A 16753-nucleotide genomic window follows, 5' to 3' on the forward strand; every position below is an offset into this window, starting at 1 on the left:
AGGTGGCGTGGGCTCCGGGAGCAGCAGAATAGGGGTTAATACGTTTATTATAGTGGCTGTGGGCTCCGGGAGCGGTAGGATAGGGGTTAATACGTTTATTACAAAATAAAAACGTTGTAAATAGCAAACATGGAAATACAGGGGACACAGGAAAAAAACAAACATGATTGATTGAAATGATGAGATTTTCATGACAATAACCTTCTTTAAAAAATAATATTTACACATCCTACACTACTGGGAGCTAGCTGGTGATTGGTGGCTGCACACATTTGTTTATGGCCATTGGCTCACCAGATGTCTTCAGGAAACTCCCAGTAGTCCATTGCTGCTCTGTAACTGATTTTATATATGTGTTTAATTCATTTACAGGTGTTAGAACATTTTATTATTGCTTGTATATAACTGTGTTTAACATATTAGAGCATTTTCTTTTTGCACTTTTATTTCTCTTTAACTGGATAATGAAAAACTATGCATAAGAAAGAACACTGTTTAGACATTTATTTTGATGCTGAAAATAGGGATTGCATGTCTGCTTGCCGCTGTCCTGTGGGATAGATGCTCACTGGCTGATTAGAAATATTGTTATATTGTTACAGTACCCACAGTCTTAATAGTGGGGAAATCCTTGAAACCTTTTGCAAAAAACGCCCCAAAAAAACAAAACTTTAATACGTTTCAAAATGCTGTCATTTAGCTTCAACAAAGAAAAAATACTTGAATGTCTCATTAAATTGTAGTTCCCATAACCTTGTATATTTGGAGGTTTCATTCCTTTGCTGCACCCAATTAAATCAAGTGTGATATTAATTATAGGTTAATTTGTGATATTAATTTTATGTTTATTTAAACTACATCCAAGGCAAGATTGTTTCAATGTATTGTGGTTTGAAAAGCTACAGAATAAGGAGAGTTAAGAAGGTTTTAATGACAACAAATCATTATTTGCTATATGGCCAAAAGTGCAGTATGTGACATCCCTACTGATTGAGTTCAGGTGTTTCAGCCACACCCATTGCTAACATGTTTGTAAAATCCAGCACATAAATCCCCATAGACAAACACTGGCAGTATTGAAGAGCTCAGTGAATTTAAAGGGACTTAAGACCCATAAATGTTCTATGATGATTCATCTAGAACATGCAATGTTAAAGAACTTTCCAGTTTGCTTCTATTATCAAATTTGTTTAATTCATTTGCTATCCTTTGTTGAAAAGCATAATTAGGTAGGCCCAGGAGCAGCAATGTACTTCTGGGAGCTAGCTTTTGATTGGTGGCTGCACATATATGCTTATTGTCAATGGCTCACCCAATGTATTCAGTTAGCTCCCAGTTTTGTATTACTGCACATTTCACAAAGGATAGAAAGAGAATGAAGCAAATCTAATAATAGAAGTAACTTGGAAAGTTATATGCTCTATTTGAGTCATGAAAGACATATTTTGGGGTTTATGTCCCTTTAAACATGCACTGTCATAGGATGCCACAAGTCAGTTTTTGACATTTCTGCCCTATTAAATCTGCCCCGCTCAACTGTAAGTGCTTTTATTGTAAAGTGGAAACGTCTTGGTGCAACAACAGCCAAGCTACAAAGCGCTGTATCAAGTAAAAAAGCTTGTCACTGAGAGGGACAGATGGACACAGGGGGTTTGATAACTGGGTTTAAGAGCTGAATTTGCTTTGGAAATTTGGTTTCTCAAAGAATTATTTTTGATCTATTGAGAAGCCATTTAACATCAACTTTGTAAATAGGTTATATGACAGCAGACATGGGTACAATTCACTATTTCTGTGTGTGTTACAGAGAGAATGCAGAAGGAGCAAGAATCATCCTGAATGTCGAGGAAACGGTGACAAGAATCAGAAATGTGAAGGTGAGTTTCACTTGTGCTTCTCATTATGTCTGTAGTACTTGTGCTCATTATTATGTCTGGTAAAGGGACAGTCTACACTGCAACTGTACTTACATTGTTGAAATGCTTGTCCAGTGATCACACATAATATCCCTGGAACATTTTTATTCCCATTCAGTAAAAACGAGTAAGTTTCCAATGAAATGGCCTCCTGATCCCTCCTACATGTGACATCAATATGTCCATGGGGTTGTGGATGCAAATGGGGGCTTTGTTTTGTGCACAGCGATTCGCGCATGCGTATTTCGCACTAAGTGGTGCTGCAGACCTTTCTGAACACGGAACTGAACTTGAGGTCTCAAAACCTCTAGTGTGCTTCAGAAACTCTTCCAGTCTGTAAGTCGACCACTGTTACAAATTAGATTTCAAGTTGGGCTCTGTGTTCAGAAAGGTCTGCAGCGTCACTTAGTTTGGTACTGTGGTTTGGTATTGAAGTATAAGTTACAAATACTGCACAAATACAACGATACAGACAAGTGGTGAAGGAGTAACCGCAAGAAAGCAGAGTTCTTGATTAAAGGGATGTTTTATTGAAATATAAAACACAAATGTTTTCACTTTTGATATTGCACCAATACAGCCCTACACACACACATATATATATATTTATATATATATATATATATATATATATATATATATATATATATATATATATATATATATATATATATAATATATATATATATATATATACACACACACACTCACCAGCCATTTTATTAGGTACACCTTGCTAGTACCAGGTTGGACCCCCTTTTGCCTTCAGAACTTCCTTAATTCTTTGTGGCATAGATTCAACAAGGTGTTGGAAACATTCCTCAGAGATTTTGGTCCATATTGACATGATAGCATCACGCAGTTGCAGATTTGTCAGCTGCACATCCATGATGCAAATCTCACGTTCCACCACATCCCAAAGGTGCTCTATTGAATTGAGATCTGGTGACTGTGGAGGCCATTGGAGTACAGTGAACTAATTGTGATGTTCAAAAAACCAGTTTGAGATGATTTAAACTTTGTAACATGGTGCATCATCCTGCTGGAAGTAGCCATTAGAAGATGGGTACACTGTAGTCATAAAGGGATGGGCATGGTCAGCAACAATGCTACTAAGGGGCCCAAAGTGTGCCAAGAAAATATCCCCCACACCATTGCACCACCACCACCAGCCTGAACCGTTGATACAAGGCAGGATGGATCCATGCTTTCATGTTGTTTATGCCAAATTCTAACCCTACCATCTGAATGTCGGAGCTGAAATCGAGACTCATCAGACCAGACAACGTTTTTCCAATCTTCTATTGTCCAATTTTGGTGAGCCTGTACAAATTGTAGCCTCAGTTTCCTGTTCTTAGCTGACAAGAGTGGCACCCGGTGTGGTCTTCTGCTGCCCATCTGCTTCAAGGTTCGACGTGTTGTGCATTCAGAGATGGTATTCTGCATACCTTGTTTGTAACAAATTGTTATTTGAGTTACTGTTGCCTTTTTATCATCTCAAACCAGTCTGCCCATTCTCCTCTGACCTTTGACATCAACCAGGCATTGTCGTCTACACAACTGCCGCTCACTGGATATTTTCTCTTTTTCGGACCATTCTCTGTAAACCCCAGAGATGGTAGATCAGCAATTTTTGAAATACTCAGACCAGCCCTTCTGGCACCAACAACCATGCCACGTTCAAAGTCATTTAAATCCCCTTTCTTCCCCATTCTGATTTTCGGTTTGAACTTCAGCAAGTTGTCTTTACCACATCTAGATGCCTAAATGCATTGAGCTCCTGCCATGTGTTTGGCTGATTAGCATTTTGTGTTACCAAGTAATTGAACAGGTGTACCTTTATAAAGTGTTCGGCGAGTGTACACGCACACAAACATATACAGTTTATATACACAGATAAATTTACACTTTTAAAGTAACAATAAACCCATCATTTTTTATTTCATAACACTGCTTATGCAAACAGCTAATTATTTCAAGAACAGTGACTGGAAAACTGAAAAATATGTTGCGTTCAGAATTTGAGGAGGCTGTCTTAAAAGGACATTAAACACTTTGAGATGCTAATATAAATGATAAATCGTATATATAAAAAAACCTCTGCAATATACTTTCATGATTTATTTTGTCCCCTTTTACTGTAATTCCATTCTGAATTTGTGAGCTTTTCAGTTCCTGTTAGAAATGGAAGTGCAGAACACTAATATTCCACATAGCCATTGACTGCACACTTTAGTAACCTATTTATAACTGTCCCTAATTGGCCACAGCAGAGAAGGTAACCTAAGTTACAACATGGCAGCTCCCATTGTTTTATAGACACTAAAACTTTACACTTATTTTGTCACTATTTAAACAGCTAATGAAACTTTAAAAAATACTTCTACATGTTATTCTTAGACAAATCTCTTCTTTGGAAGCATCATTCTATATAGCATTTATTAAGTGTTTAATGTCCCTTTAAGGGTCTCTACTCTACTATTTAGATGATTTCAAAGTAAGTTTAGCAAAAAAGTTATATTTTAACATGATTTTCATATGCATCTTGCTCATTTTTTAATGTACAATGAATATATGTAATTTAAAAGGTGTGTAAAAACGTAAAGTTTCCTGGTCCATTAAGCACCTGATTATATACCATATCCCTTTAAATATTTTAAAAAACCTTTATTTAAATAAAAAAAACATAATTTATGTAAGAACTTACCTGATAAATTCATTTCTTTCATATTAGCAAGAGTCCATGAGCTAGTGACGTATGGGATATACATTCCTACCAGGAGGGGCAAAGTTTCCCAAACCTCAAATGCCTATAAATACACCCCTCACCACACCCACAAATCAGTTTAACGCATAGCCAAGAAGTGGGGTGATAAGACAAAAGTGCAAAAGCATAAAAAATAAGGAATTGGAATAATTGTGCTTTATACAAAAAAATCATAACCACCACAAAAAGGGTGGGCCTCATGGACTCTTGCTAATATGAAAGAAATGAATTTATCAGGTAAGTTCTTACATAAATTATGTTTTCTTTCATGTAATTAGCAAGAGTCCATGAGCTAGTGACGTATGGGATAATGAATACCCAAGATGTGGATCTTCCACGCAAGAGTCACTAGAGAGGGAGGGATAAAATAAAGACATCCAATTACGCTGAAAATAATCCACACCCAAAATAAAGTTTAAATCTTATAATGAAAAAAACTGAAATTATAAGCAGAAGAATCAAACTGAAACAGCTGCCTTAAGTACTTTTCTACCAAAAACTGCTTCAGAAGAAGAAAACACATCAAAATGGTAGAATTTAGCAAAAGTATGCAAAGAAGACCAAGTTGCTGTTTTGCAAATCTGATCAACCGAAGCTTCATTCCTAAACGCCCAGGAAGTAGAAACTGACCTAGTAGAATGAGCTGTAATCCTTTGAGTCTGAGTTTTACCCGACTCGACATAAGCATGATGAATTAAAGATTTCAACCAAGACGCCAAAGAAATGGCAGAGGCCTTCTGACCTTTCCTAGAACTGGAAAAGATAACAAATATACTAGAAGTCTTTCGGAAATTCTTAGTAACTTCAACATAATATTTCAAAGCTCTAACTATATCCAAAGAATGCAATGATCTCTCCTTAGAATTCTTAGGATTAGGACACAATGAAGGAACCACAATTTCTCTACTAATGTTGTTAGAATTCACAACCTTAGGTAAAAATTTAAAAGAAGTTTGCAACACCGCCTTATCCTGATGAAAAATCAGAAAAGGAGACTCACAAGAAAGAGCAGATAATTCAGAAACTCTTCTAGCAGAAGAGATGGCAAAAAAAAAAAAAACTTTCCAAGAAAGTAATTTAATATCCAACGAATGCATAGGTTCAAACGGAGGAGCTTGAAGAGCCCCTAGAACCAAATTCAAACTCCAAGGAGGAGAAATTGACTTAATAACAGGTTTTATACGAACCAAAGCTTGTACAAAACAATAAAAATCAGGAAAACTAGCAATCTTTCTGTGAAAAAGAACAGAAAGAGCAAAGATTTGTCCTTTTAAGGAACTTGCAGACAAACCTTTATCCAAACCATCCTGAAGAAACTGTAAAATTCTAGGAATTCTAAAAGAATGCCAAGAAAAAAGATGAGAAAAACACCAAAAAATGCAAGTCTTCCAGACTCGATAATATATCATCCTAGATACAGATTTACGAGCCTGCAACATAGTATTAATTACGGAGTCAGAGAAACCTCTATGACTGAGAATCAAGCGTTCAATCTCCATACCTTCAAATTTAAGATTTGAGATCCTGATGGAAAAAAAGGACCTTGTGATAGAAGGTCTGGTCTTAACGGAAGAGTCCACGGATGGTAAGGAGCCATCCGGACAAGATCCGCATACCAAAACCTGTGAGGCCATGCTGGAGCCACCAGCAGAATAAACGAACGCTCCTTTAGAATTTTGGAAATCACTCTTGAAAGAAGAACTAGAGGCGGAAAGATATAGCAGGATGATATTTCCAAGGAAGTGACAATGCATCCACTGCTTCCGCCTGAGGATCCCTGGATCTGGACAGATACCTGGGAAGCTTCTTGTTTAGATGAGAAGCCATCAGATCTATTTCTGGAAGTCCCCATATTTGAACAATCTGAAGAAATACCTCTGGGTGAAGAGACCATTCGCCCGGATGTAGCATTTGGCGACTGAGATAATCCGCTTCCCAATTGTCTATACCTGGGATATGAACCGCAGAAATTAGACAGGAGCTGGATTCCGCCCATACAAGTATTCGAGATACTTCTTTTATAGCCAGAGGACTGTGAGTCCCTCTTGATGATTGACATATGCCACAGTTGTGACATTGTCCGTCTGGAAACAAATGAACAACTCTCTCTTTAGAAGAGGCCACGACTGAAGAGCTCTGAAAATTGAACGGAGTTCCAAAATGTTGATTGGAAATCTCGCCTCCTGAGATTCCCAAACCCCTTGTGCTGTCAGAAACCCCCATACAGCTCCACAACCTGTCAGATTTGCATCTGTTGAGATCACAGTCCAGGTTGGAAGAACAAAAGAAGCCCCCTGAACTAAACGATGGTGGTCTGTACCACGTCTGAGGGTGTCGAACAATCGGTTTTAAATATATTAAATGAGATATCTTTGTATAATCCCTGCACCACTGGTTCAGCATACAGAGCTGAAGAGGTTGCATGTGAAAATGAGCAAAGGGGAACGCGTCCAATGCAGCAGTCATAAGAACCTAGAATTTCCATGCATAAGGCTACCGAAGGGAATGATTGAGACTGAAGGTTTCGATAAGCTGAAACCAATTTCAGACGTCTCTTGTCCGACAGAGACAGAGTCATGGACACTGAATCTATCTGGAAACCTAAAAAGGTTACTCTTGTGTGAGGAATCAACAATCTTTTTGGTTAATTGATCCTCCAACCATGTTCTTGAAGAAACAACACTCATAAAAAGCTGGAAAGGATCTTTCCATTGAAAATGAGCAAAGGGAATTGAATCCAATACTGTTAAAACTTCTATGCATATATAGCAACTGAAGGAAATAATAGAGACTAAAGGTACCGACAGACGGAACCCAATACAAATTGTCCCTTGTCTGATAGAGACAAAGACAGTGACATAAACCATCTGGAAACCTAAAAAAGGTGACCCTTGCGTGAGGAATCAAGAGCTTTTGAAAAAAAGATCCTCTAACTATGTCCTGAAGAGCAAAGTGAATCATATGAGATTCCGCATCCTCAGGAAATAATCTGAATGAAAACAGAAAAATGAAAATATGCATTTATTGTATCTAATGAAAACAAATAATGCTATCAATGACCATAAAAAGGCAGAATAGTTTGAATAAAACTCCAAAACCCAGTTCCTAAAAAAGGAACTGGAAGAAATACCCCAGAAGATTCCAGGTCTGAGCAGCGCTTGAACCCCATGGGTGCCCAGCCATGCTTCAACAGTACCCAAAATATATAGGACAGAAACACACTTAAAGAAAGTGTTAGCCTTACTGGAATAAAATCAAAGAAATTTCAAAGAAGTCTTAACCTGCCCCTTACCAGCCAAGCTGGAATACGGCATGCACATCGCAATATTAGGGAGCTGATTTCGAACTAAAAAATTTCCAATTATAAACATGTTACTTGGGAAAGAATTCAGGAATTCGTTCCTTAATAAGAACAATCAAACTAGTATAAGCTTAAAGTTTTAGTCTTAGAACTCAATCTTGAAGCCCATAGTAACAGTTAAGAATTGAATCCAATTATAAAACAAATAATTGATTATCTTAGAACAAAAGAAATGTGGATTTTTTTTTTTTATTTTTTTTTTTTTTAAAAAATCACAAAATTCTTCTAGCTAAAATAGCTAAAGACATAGATTAACCCTCATTTGCGAAAATATTCAATAAAATGAAGACACAAATGTAATCATTAGCATGATAGTCCAGTTAAAAGGACCAGTCAATACAGAGGACTTGCAAAATGCAAAACAACAAGACAAATGCAACAGCACCTAGTCTAGTAAATGTTGTCCCTTTAACAATGCTAAAATAAATCATAATCTGATACTTGATCTTAAAGTAAACAGAAAAAATGAAGCAATTGCAATATCACAGGACCAAGAAAAGTACCTGAAACTAAATAATTTTCCATAAATAAGATACAACTATATAAAGGAAAATAAATACTATTTTGCTATAGAAACAATAGCATAATTAGTAGGAGTAGAGATAGTCCCAATAAATTGCAGAACCCTCCAAATTGAATTTAACTGCTGGCAAAGAATATAGTTAAAAACCTTTGAAGAAGGAATAAAAGAAAATTTTCAGCCTATTCCATTCCCTAGTATGGGGAATTGAAAAGAAAACCTCTGAAAACACAGAAGAATAAAAAGGCAGAAATAGTGTCAGCTAGTCTTAAAGAACTAGTTACCTTAATATCCAAAATAATCAACACCTCTTCAACAAAGAACAAATGTACTTTAACAAATCTATTTTTTTATAATTTTTTTATTATTAGTGTCAATATCTGATGAAGAGAATTTCTGAAAGAGAAAAAAAACATCATCAGAGAAGGATAAATCAGTATGTTGTTGGTCATTTGAAGCTTCAATAATTAAAAAAGAAGTGAAAAAGACCTAAAAATTGTATGAGAAGGCACGAAGTCAGACAAAGCCTTAATCAGAAAAATATTTCTTATAAATCTTCTAAACATTTCTTGTACTTAAGAATGGAAATGTATAAAGCATAAATACTAATGGAATCTGCATGTAAAAGTATATCATAATAACTTATTACAAACCATAGCTAAAGATAAACATTTATAACATTTAAAATAAATGAACTTAGCTTTGGTAGAACTGAAACTCAGTTAAGCATTTTTCCACAAGTGGCTTCTGACTCAGGGTCAATCGGAGACATCTTGCAATATGTAATAGAAAAAACAACATATAAAGCAAAATTGATCAAATTCCTTAAATGACAGTTTCAGGAATGGGAAAAAAATGCCAATGAACAAGCTTCTAGCAACCAGAAGCAATAAACAATGAGACTGATATTGTGGAGACAACAATGACGCTCAAATTTTTTAGCGCCAAAAAAGCCGCCCACATTATTTGGCGCCTAAATGCTTTTGGCGCCAAAAATGACGCCACATCCGGTAACGCCGACATTTTTGGCGAAAAAAAAAGTCAAAAAAATGACGCAACTTCCGGCGACACGTATGACGCCGGAAATGACAAGAAAATTTTTGCGCCAAGAAAGTCCGCGCCAAGAATGACGCAATAAAATTAAGCATTTTCAGCCCCCGCGAGCCTAACAGCCCACAGGAAAAAAGTCAAATTTTAAGGTAAGAAAAAATTGATTGATTCATATGCATTATCCCAAATATGAAACTGATTGTCTGAAATAAGGAACGTTGAACATCCTGAATCAAGGCAAATAAATGTTTAAACACATATATTTAGAACTTTATATAAAAGTGCCCAACCATAGCTTAAAGTGTCACAAAATAAGACTTACTTACCCCAGGACACTCATCTACAAGTAGTAGAAAGCCAAACCAGTACTGAAACGAGAATCAGTAGAGGTAATGGTATATATAAGAGTATATTGTCGATCTGAAAAGGGAGGTAAGAGATGAATCTCTATGACCGATAACAGAGAACCTATGAAATAGACCCCGTAGAAGGAGATCATTGAATTCAAATAGGCAATACTCTCTTCACATCCCTCTGACATTCACTGTACGCTGAGAGGAAAACTGGGCTCCAACCTGCTGCGGAGCGCATATCAACGTAGAATCTAGCACAAACTTACTTCACCACCTCCACGGGAGGCAAAGTTTGTAAAACGGATTTGTGGGTGTGGTGAGGGGTGTATTTATAGGCATTTGAGGTTTGGGAAACTTTGCCCCTCCTGGTAGGAATGTATATCCCATACGTCACTAGCTCATGGACTCTTGCTAATTACATGAAAGAAAAAAATATTTTGCAGTTAATATGTTTAAATATAAGTGAAATACTATTTCTCTTGTAAGGTGTATCCAGTCCACGGATCATCCATTACTTGTGGGATATTCTCCTTCCCAACAGGAAGTTGCAAGAGGATCACCCACAGCATAGCTGTCTATATAGCTCCTCCCCTAACTTCCACTTACCAGTCATTCTCTTGCAACTCTCGACAAGCATGGAAGCAGTAAGAGAGATGTGGTGAAATGTAGTTGATTTTTTCTTCAATTCAAAAGTTTGTTATTTTTATATGGTACCGGAGTTGTACTATTTTGGTCCCAGGCAGAAAATAGATGAAGAATCTGCCTGTGGTCTCTAATGATCTTAGCAGGTTGTAACTAAGATCCATTGCTGTTCTCACACATAACTGAAGAGAGAGGTAACTTCAGCTGGGGAATGGCGTGCAGGTTATCCTGCTATGAGGTATGTGCAGTTTAATTTTTTTCTAGAGGAATGTAAATGCTAGAAAATGCTGCTGATACCAGATTTATTTAAGGTAAGCCTGATTACAGTGATTTAATAGCGACTGGTATCATGCTTACTGTCAGAGGTAATACTCTTATTATTTTTCAATTCCTGTCATATAAAACGTTTGCTGGGAGTGTTTAAACGTTTTTATATATGTTTTGGTGATAAAGCTTTATTGGGGCCTAGTTTTTCTCCACATGGCTGGCTTAAATTTGCCTAGAAACAGTTTTCTTAGGCCTCCCACTGTGTAGACATGAGTGGGAGGGGCCTAATTTAGCGCTTAATTGCGCAGTAACTCTTGCAGACTGAGACACCCAGCTTCCCTCAAGAAGTCTCCTGAATGCTATAGGACCTCTCTAAAGGGCTTTTAGGCTTTCCAAAGTCGTTTGTATGGAAAGGTAGGGCCACAGCAGAGCTGTGGCAGTTTGTTGTGACTGTTAAAAAACGTCTATATCGTTTTTTTGATCCGTTTTTTAAACTAAGGGGTTAATCATCCATTTGCAAGTGGGTGCAATGCTCTGTTAGCTTATTATACACACTGTAAAAATTTTGTTTGATTTACTGCTTTTTTTCACTGTTTTTCAAATTCAGACCTTTTTTATTTTTCTTAAAGGCACAGTACAATTTTTATTTTTTGCTTGTTAACTTGCTTTAAAGTGTTTTCCAAGCTTGCTGGTCTCATTGCTAGTCTGTTTAAACATGTCTGACATAGAGGAAACTCCTTGTTCATTATGTTTAGAAGCCATGGTGGAACCCCCTCTTAGAATGTGTACCAAATGTACTGATTTCACCTTAAGTAATAAAGACCATATTTTGTCTTTAAAAAATTTATCACCAGAGGAATCTGACGAGGGGGAAGTTATGCAGACTAACTCGCCCCACGTGTCAGAACATTTAAATCCCGCTCAAGGGACTCACGCTCAAGAGGCGCCAAGTACATCTAGCGCGCCCATGGCATTTACTTTACAAGACATGGCGGCAGTCATGGATAATACACTGTCAGCGGTATTAGACTACCTAGGTTACGAGAAAAGCGAGACAGCTCTGGAGTTAGAAGAAATACAGAGCATACTGACGCTTTTGTAGCTATGTCTGATACCCCCTCACAATATGCAGAAGCTGAGGAAGGAGAGCTTCTTTCTGTGGGTGATTTTTCTGACTCAGGGAAGAGGATTCAACCTGATTCTGAAGTATCAACATTTAAATTTAAGCTTGAACACCTCCGCGTGTTGCTCAGGGAGGTTTTAGCTGCTCTGAATGACTGTGATACAATTGCAGTGCCAGAGAAATTGTGTAGATTGGATAAATACTATGCAGTACCTGTTTACACTGATGTTTTTCCAATACCTAAAAGGTTTACAGAAATTATTACTAAGGAATGGGATAGACCAGGTGTGCCGTTCTCTCCCCCTCCTATTTTTAAGAAAATGTTTCCAATAGATGCCGCCACACGGGACTTATGGCAAACGGTCCCTAAGGTGGAGGGAGCAGTTTCAACACTAGCTAAGCGTACTACTATCCCTGTCGAGGACAGTTGTGCTTTCTTAGATCCAATGGATAAAAAATTAAAGGGTTACCTTAAGAAAATGTTTATTCAACAAGGTTTTATTCTACAGCCCCTTGCATGCGTTGCCCCAGTCACTGCTGCTGCGGCCTTCTGGTTTGAGTCTCTGGAAGAGGCTTTACAGGTAGAGACCCCATTGGATGATATACTTGACAAGCTTAGAGCACTTTAGCTAGCCAATTCTTTTGTTTCTGATGCCATTGTTCATTTGACTAAACTAACGGCTAAGAATTCTGGTTTTGCTATTCAGGCGCGTAGGGCGCTATGGCTTAAATCATGGTCAGCTGACATTACTTCAAAGTCTAAGCTGCTTAATATTCCCTTCAAGGGGCAGACCCTATTCGGGCCTGGTTTGAAGGAGATCATTTCCGATATCACTAGAGGAAAAGGTCATGCCCTTCCTCAGGATAGGTCCAAATCAAGGGCCAAACAGTCTAATTTTCGTGCCTTTCGAAACTTCAAGGCAAGTGCGGCATCAACTTCCTCTAATACAAAGCAAGAGGGAACTTTTGCCCAGTCCAAGTCAGTCTGGAGACCTAACCAGACTTGGAACAAAGGTAAGCAGGCCAAAAAGCCTGCTGCTGCCTCTAAGACAGCATGAAGGATTGGCCCCCGATCCGGTAACGGATCTAGTAGGGGGCAGACTTTTGCTCTTCGCCCAGGCTTGGGCAAGAGATGTCCAGGATCCCTGGGCGTTGGAAATTGTATCCCAGGGATATCTTCTGGACTTCAGAGCTTCTCCTCCAAAAGGGAGATTTCACCTTTCACAATTATCTGCAAACCAGATAAAGAGAGAGGCATTTTTACACTGTGTTCAAGACCTCCTAGTTATGGGAGTGATCCACCCAGTTCCAAAGGAGGAACAGGGACAAGGATTCTATTCAAATCTGTTTGTGGTTCCCAAAAAAGAGGGAACCTCCAGACCAATCTTAGATCTCAAGATCTTAAACAAATTTCTCAGGGTCACATCATTCAAGATGGAGACTATTTGTACCATCCTACCTATGATCCAGGAGGGTCAATACATGACTACAGTGGATTTAAAGTATGCTTATCTTCACATTCCGATACACAAAGATCATCATCGGTTTCTCAGGTTTGCCTTCCTAGACAGGCATTACCAGTTTGTAGCTCTTCCCTTTGGGTTAGCTACAGCCCCAAGAATCTTTACGAAGGTTCTGGGGTCACTTCTGGCGGTCCTAAGGCCGCGGGGCATAGCAGTAGCCCCTTATTTAGACGACATTCCGATACAGGCGTCAAATGTCCAAATTGCCAAGTCTCATACGGACATAGTTCTGGCATTTCTGAGGTCTCATGGGTGGAAAGTGAACGAAGAAAAGAGTTCTCTATCCCCTCTCACAAGAGTCTCCTTTCTGGGAACTCTAATAGATTCTGTAGAAATTAGGATTTACCTGACAGAGACCAGGTTATCAAAACTTCTAAATTCCTGCCGTGTTCTTTATTCCACTTCTCGCCCACCGGTGGCTCAGTGTATGGAAGTAATCGGCTTAATGGTAGCGGCAATGGACATAGTGCCGTTTGCTCGTCTACATCTCAGACCGCTGCAACTCTGCATGCTCAGTCAGTGAAATGGGGATTACACAGATTTGTCCCCTCTACTAAATCTGGATCAAGAGACCAGGGATTCTCTTCTCTGGTGGCTATCTCGGGCCCATCTGTCCAAAGGTATGACCTTTCGCAGGCCAGATTGGACAGTAGTAACGACAGATGCCAGCCTTCTGGACCAGGGGCAGTCTGGAACTCCCTGAAGGCTCAGGGATCGTGGTCTCAGGAGGAGACCCTCCTCCCAATAAACATTCTGGAACTAAGAGCGATATTCAATGCTCTTCAAGTTTGGCCTCAGCTAGCGACAATGAGGTTCATCAGATTTCAGTCGGACAACATCACGACTGTGGCTTACATCAACCATCAAGGGGGAACAAGGAGTTCCCTAGCGATGTTGGAAGTTTCAAAGATAATTCGTTGGGCAGAGACCTATCAGCTATCCATATCCCAGGTGTAGAGAACTGGGAGGCGGATTTTCTAAGTCGACAGACTTTTCATCCGGGGGAGTGGGAACTCCATCCGGAGGTATTTGCACAATTGGTTCAACGTTATGTGTTTCCACCGTTTCCTCTGCTCCTTCGTCTAATTGCCAAAATCAAGCAGGAGAGAGCATCGGTGATCTTGATAGCGCCTGCGTGGCCACGCAGGACTTGGTATGCAGATCTGGTGGACATGTCATCCCTTCCACCATGGACTCTGCCTCTGAGACAGGACCTTCTACTTCAGGGTCCTTTCAACCATCCAAATCTAATTTCTCTGAGACTGACTGCCTGGAGATTGAACGCTTGATTTTATCAAAGCGTGGCTTCTCCGAGTCAGTTATTGATACCTTAATTCAGGCACGAAAGCCTGTCACCAGGAAAATCTATCATAAGATATGGCGTAAATATCTTTATTGGTGTGAATCCAAGGGTTACTCATGGAGTAAAGTCAGGATTCCCAGGATATTATCTTTTCTCCAAGAAGGATTGGAGAAAGGATTGTCAGCTAGTTCCTTAAAGGGACAGATTTCTGCTCTGTCTATTCTTTTGCACACACGTCTGGCGGATGTTCCAGACGTTCAGGCATTTTGTCAGGCTTTAGTTAGAATCAAGCCTGTGTTTAAACCTGTTGCTCCACCATGGAGTTTAAATTTGGTTCTTAAAGTTCTTCAGGGGGTTCCGTTTGAACCTCTTCATTCCATAGATATCAAACTTTTATCTTGGAAAGTTCTATTTTTGGTAGCTATTTCCTCGGCTCGTAGAATTTCCGAGTTATCTGCCTTACAATGTGATTCCCCTTATCTGATCTTCCATGCAGATAAGGTAGTTTTGCGTACCAAACCTGGGTTTTTACCTAAGGTAGTATCTAATAAGAATATCAATCAGGAGATTGTTGTTCTGTCATTGTATCCTAATCCTTCTTCAAAGAAGGAACGTCTATTACACAATCTTGACATGGTTCGTGCTTTAAAGTATTATTTACAAGCTACTAAAGATTTTCGTCAAACATCTGCTTTGTTTGTTGTCTACTCTGGACAGAGGAAAGGCCAAAAGGCTTCGGCAACTTCTCTTTTGTTTTAGCTAAGAAGTATAATACGCTTAGCTTATGAGACTGCTGGCCAGCAGCCTCCTGAAAGGATTACAGCTCATTCTACTAGAGCTGTGGCTTCCACATGGGCCTTTAAAACTGAGGCTTCTGTTGAACAGATTTGCAAGGCGGCGACTTGGTCTTCGCTTCATACTTTTTCAAAATTCTATAAATTTTATACTTTTGCTTCTTCGGAGGCTATTTTTGGGAGAATGGTTTTACAGGCAGTGGTTCCTTCCGTTTAAGTACCTGCCTTGTCCCTCCCTTCATCCGTGTACTTTAGCTTTGTTATTGGTATCCCACAAGTAATGGATGATCCGTGGACTGGATACACCTTACAAGAGAAAACATAATTTATGCTTACCTGATAAATTTATTTCTCTTGTGGTGTATCCAGTCCACGGCCCGCCCTGTCATTTTAAGGCAGGTATTTTTTAACTCTAAACTACAGTCACCACTGCACCCTATAGTTTCTCCTTTCTCTTGCTTGTCTTCGGTCAAATGACTGGTAAGTGGCAGTTAGGGGAGGAGCTATGTAGACAGCTCTGCTGTGGGTGATCCTCTTGCAACTTCCTGTTGGGAAGGAGAATATCCCACAAGTAATGGATGATCCGTGGACTGGATACACCACAAGAGAAATAAATTTATCAGGTAAGCATAAATTATGTTTTTACATGTGGTTTTTTATGCAGATTTACTTAACACTTTACTTAAAGGGACACTGAACCCAAATTTTTTTCTTTTGTGATTCAGATAGAGCATGAAATTTTAAGCAACTTTCTAATTTACTTCTATTATCAAATTTTCTTAATTCTCTTGGTATCTTTATTTGAAATGCAAGAATGTAAGTTTAGATGCTGGCCCATTTTTGGTGAACAACCTGGGTTGTTCTTGCTAATTGGTGGATAATTTCATCCACCAATAAAAAAAGTGCTGTCCAGAGTTCTGAACCAAAAGAAAAGCTTAGATGCATTCTTTTTAAATAAAGATAGCAAGAGAACGAAGAAAAATTGATAATAGGAGTAAATTAGAAAGTTGCTTAAAATTGCATGCTCTATCTGAATCACAAAATAATAAAACTGGGTTCAGTGTCCCTTTAAGGTCTCCAAAAGCATAATATTTTCCAGCAATAGTGCTCTCTGCACGATCCATTGAAAGTATA

At 38.7% G+C, this 16753-nt stretch overlaps 1 protein-coding gene across 2 annotated transcripts in view; it reads left to right on the top strand.

Moving 5' to 3' along the window:
* Nucleotides 1-16753, top strand: part of STARD9 (StAR related lipid transfer domain containing 9) — a 511030-nt gene that overhangs the window by 33416 nt on the left and 460861 nt on the right. For both annotated transcript variants that reach the window (XM_053697793.1, XM_053697794.1), the window contains exon 2: nucleotides 1808-1877. In XM_053697793.1, the coding sequence (XP_053553768.1) occupies nucleotides 1808-1877 (70 nt within the window). The remainder of the gene's footprint in view (nucleotides 1-1807; nucleotides 1878-16753) is intronic.

Source organism: Bombina bombina, chromosome 1 (genome assembly GCF_027579735.1).
Source record: "Bombina bombina isolate aBomBom1 chromosome 1, aBomBom1.pri, whole genome shotgun sequence".
NCBI classification, from domain to species: domain Eukaryota; kingdom Metazoa; phylum Chordata; class Amphibia; order Anura; family Bombinatoridae; genus Bombina; species Bombina bombina.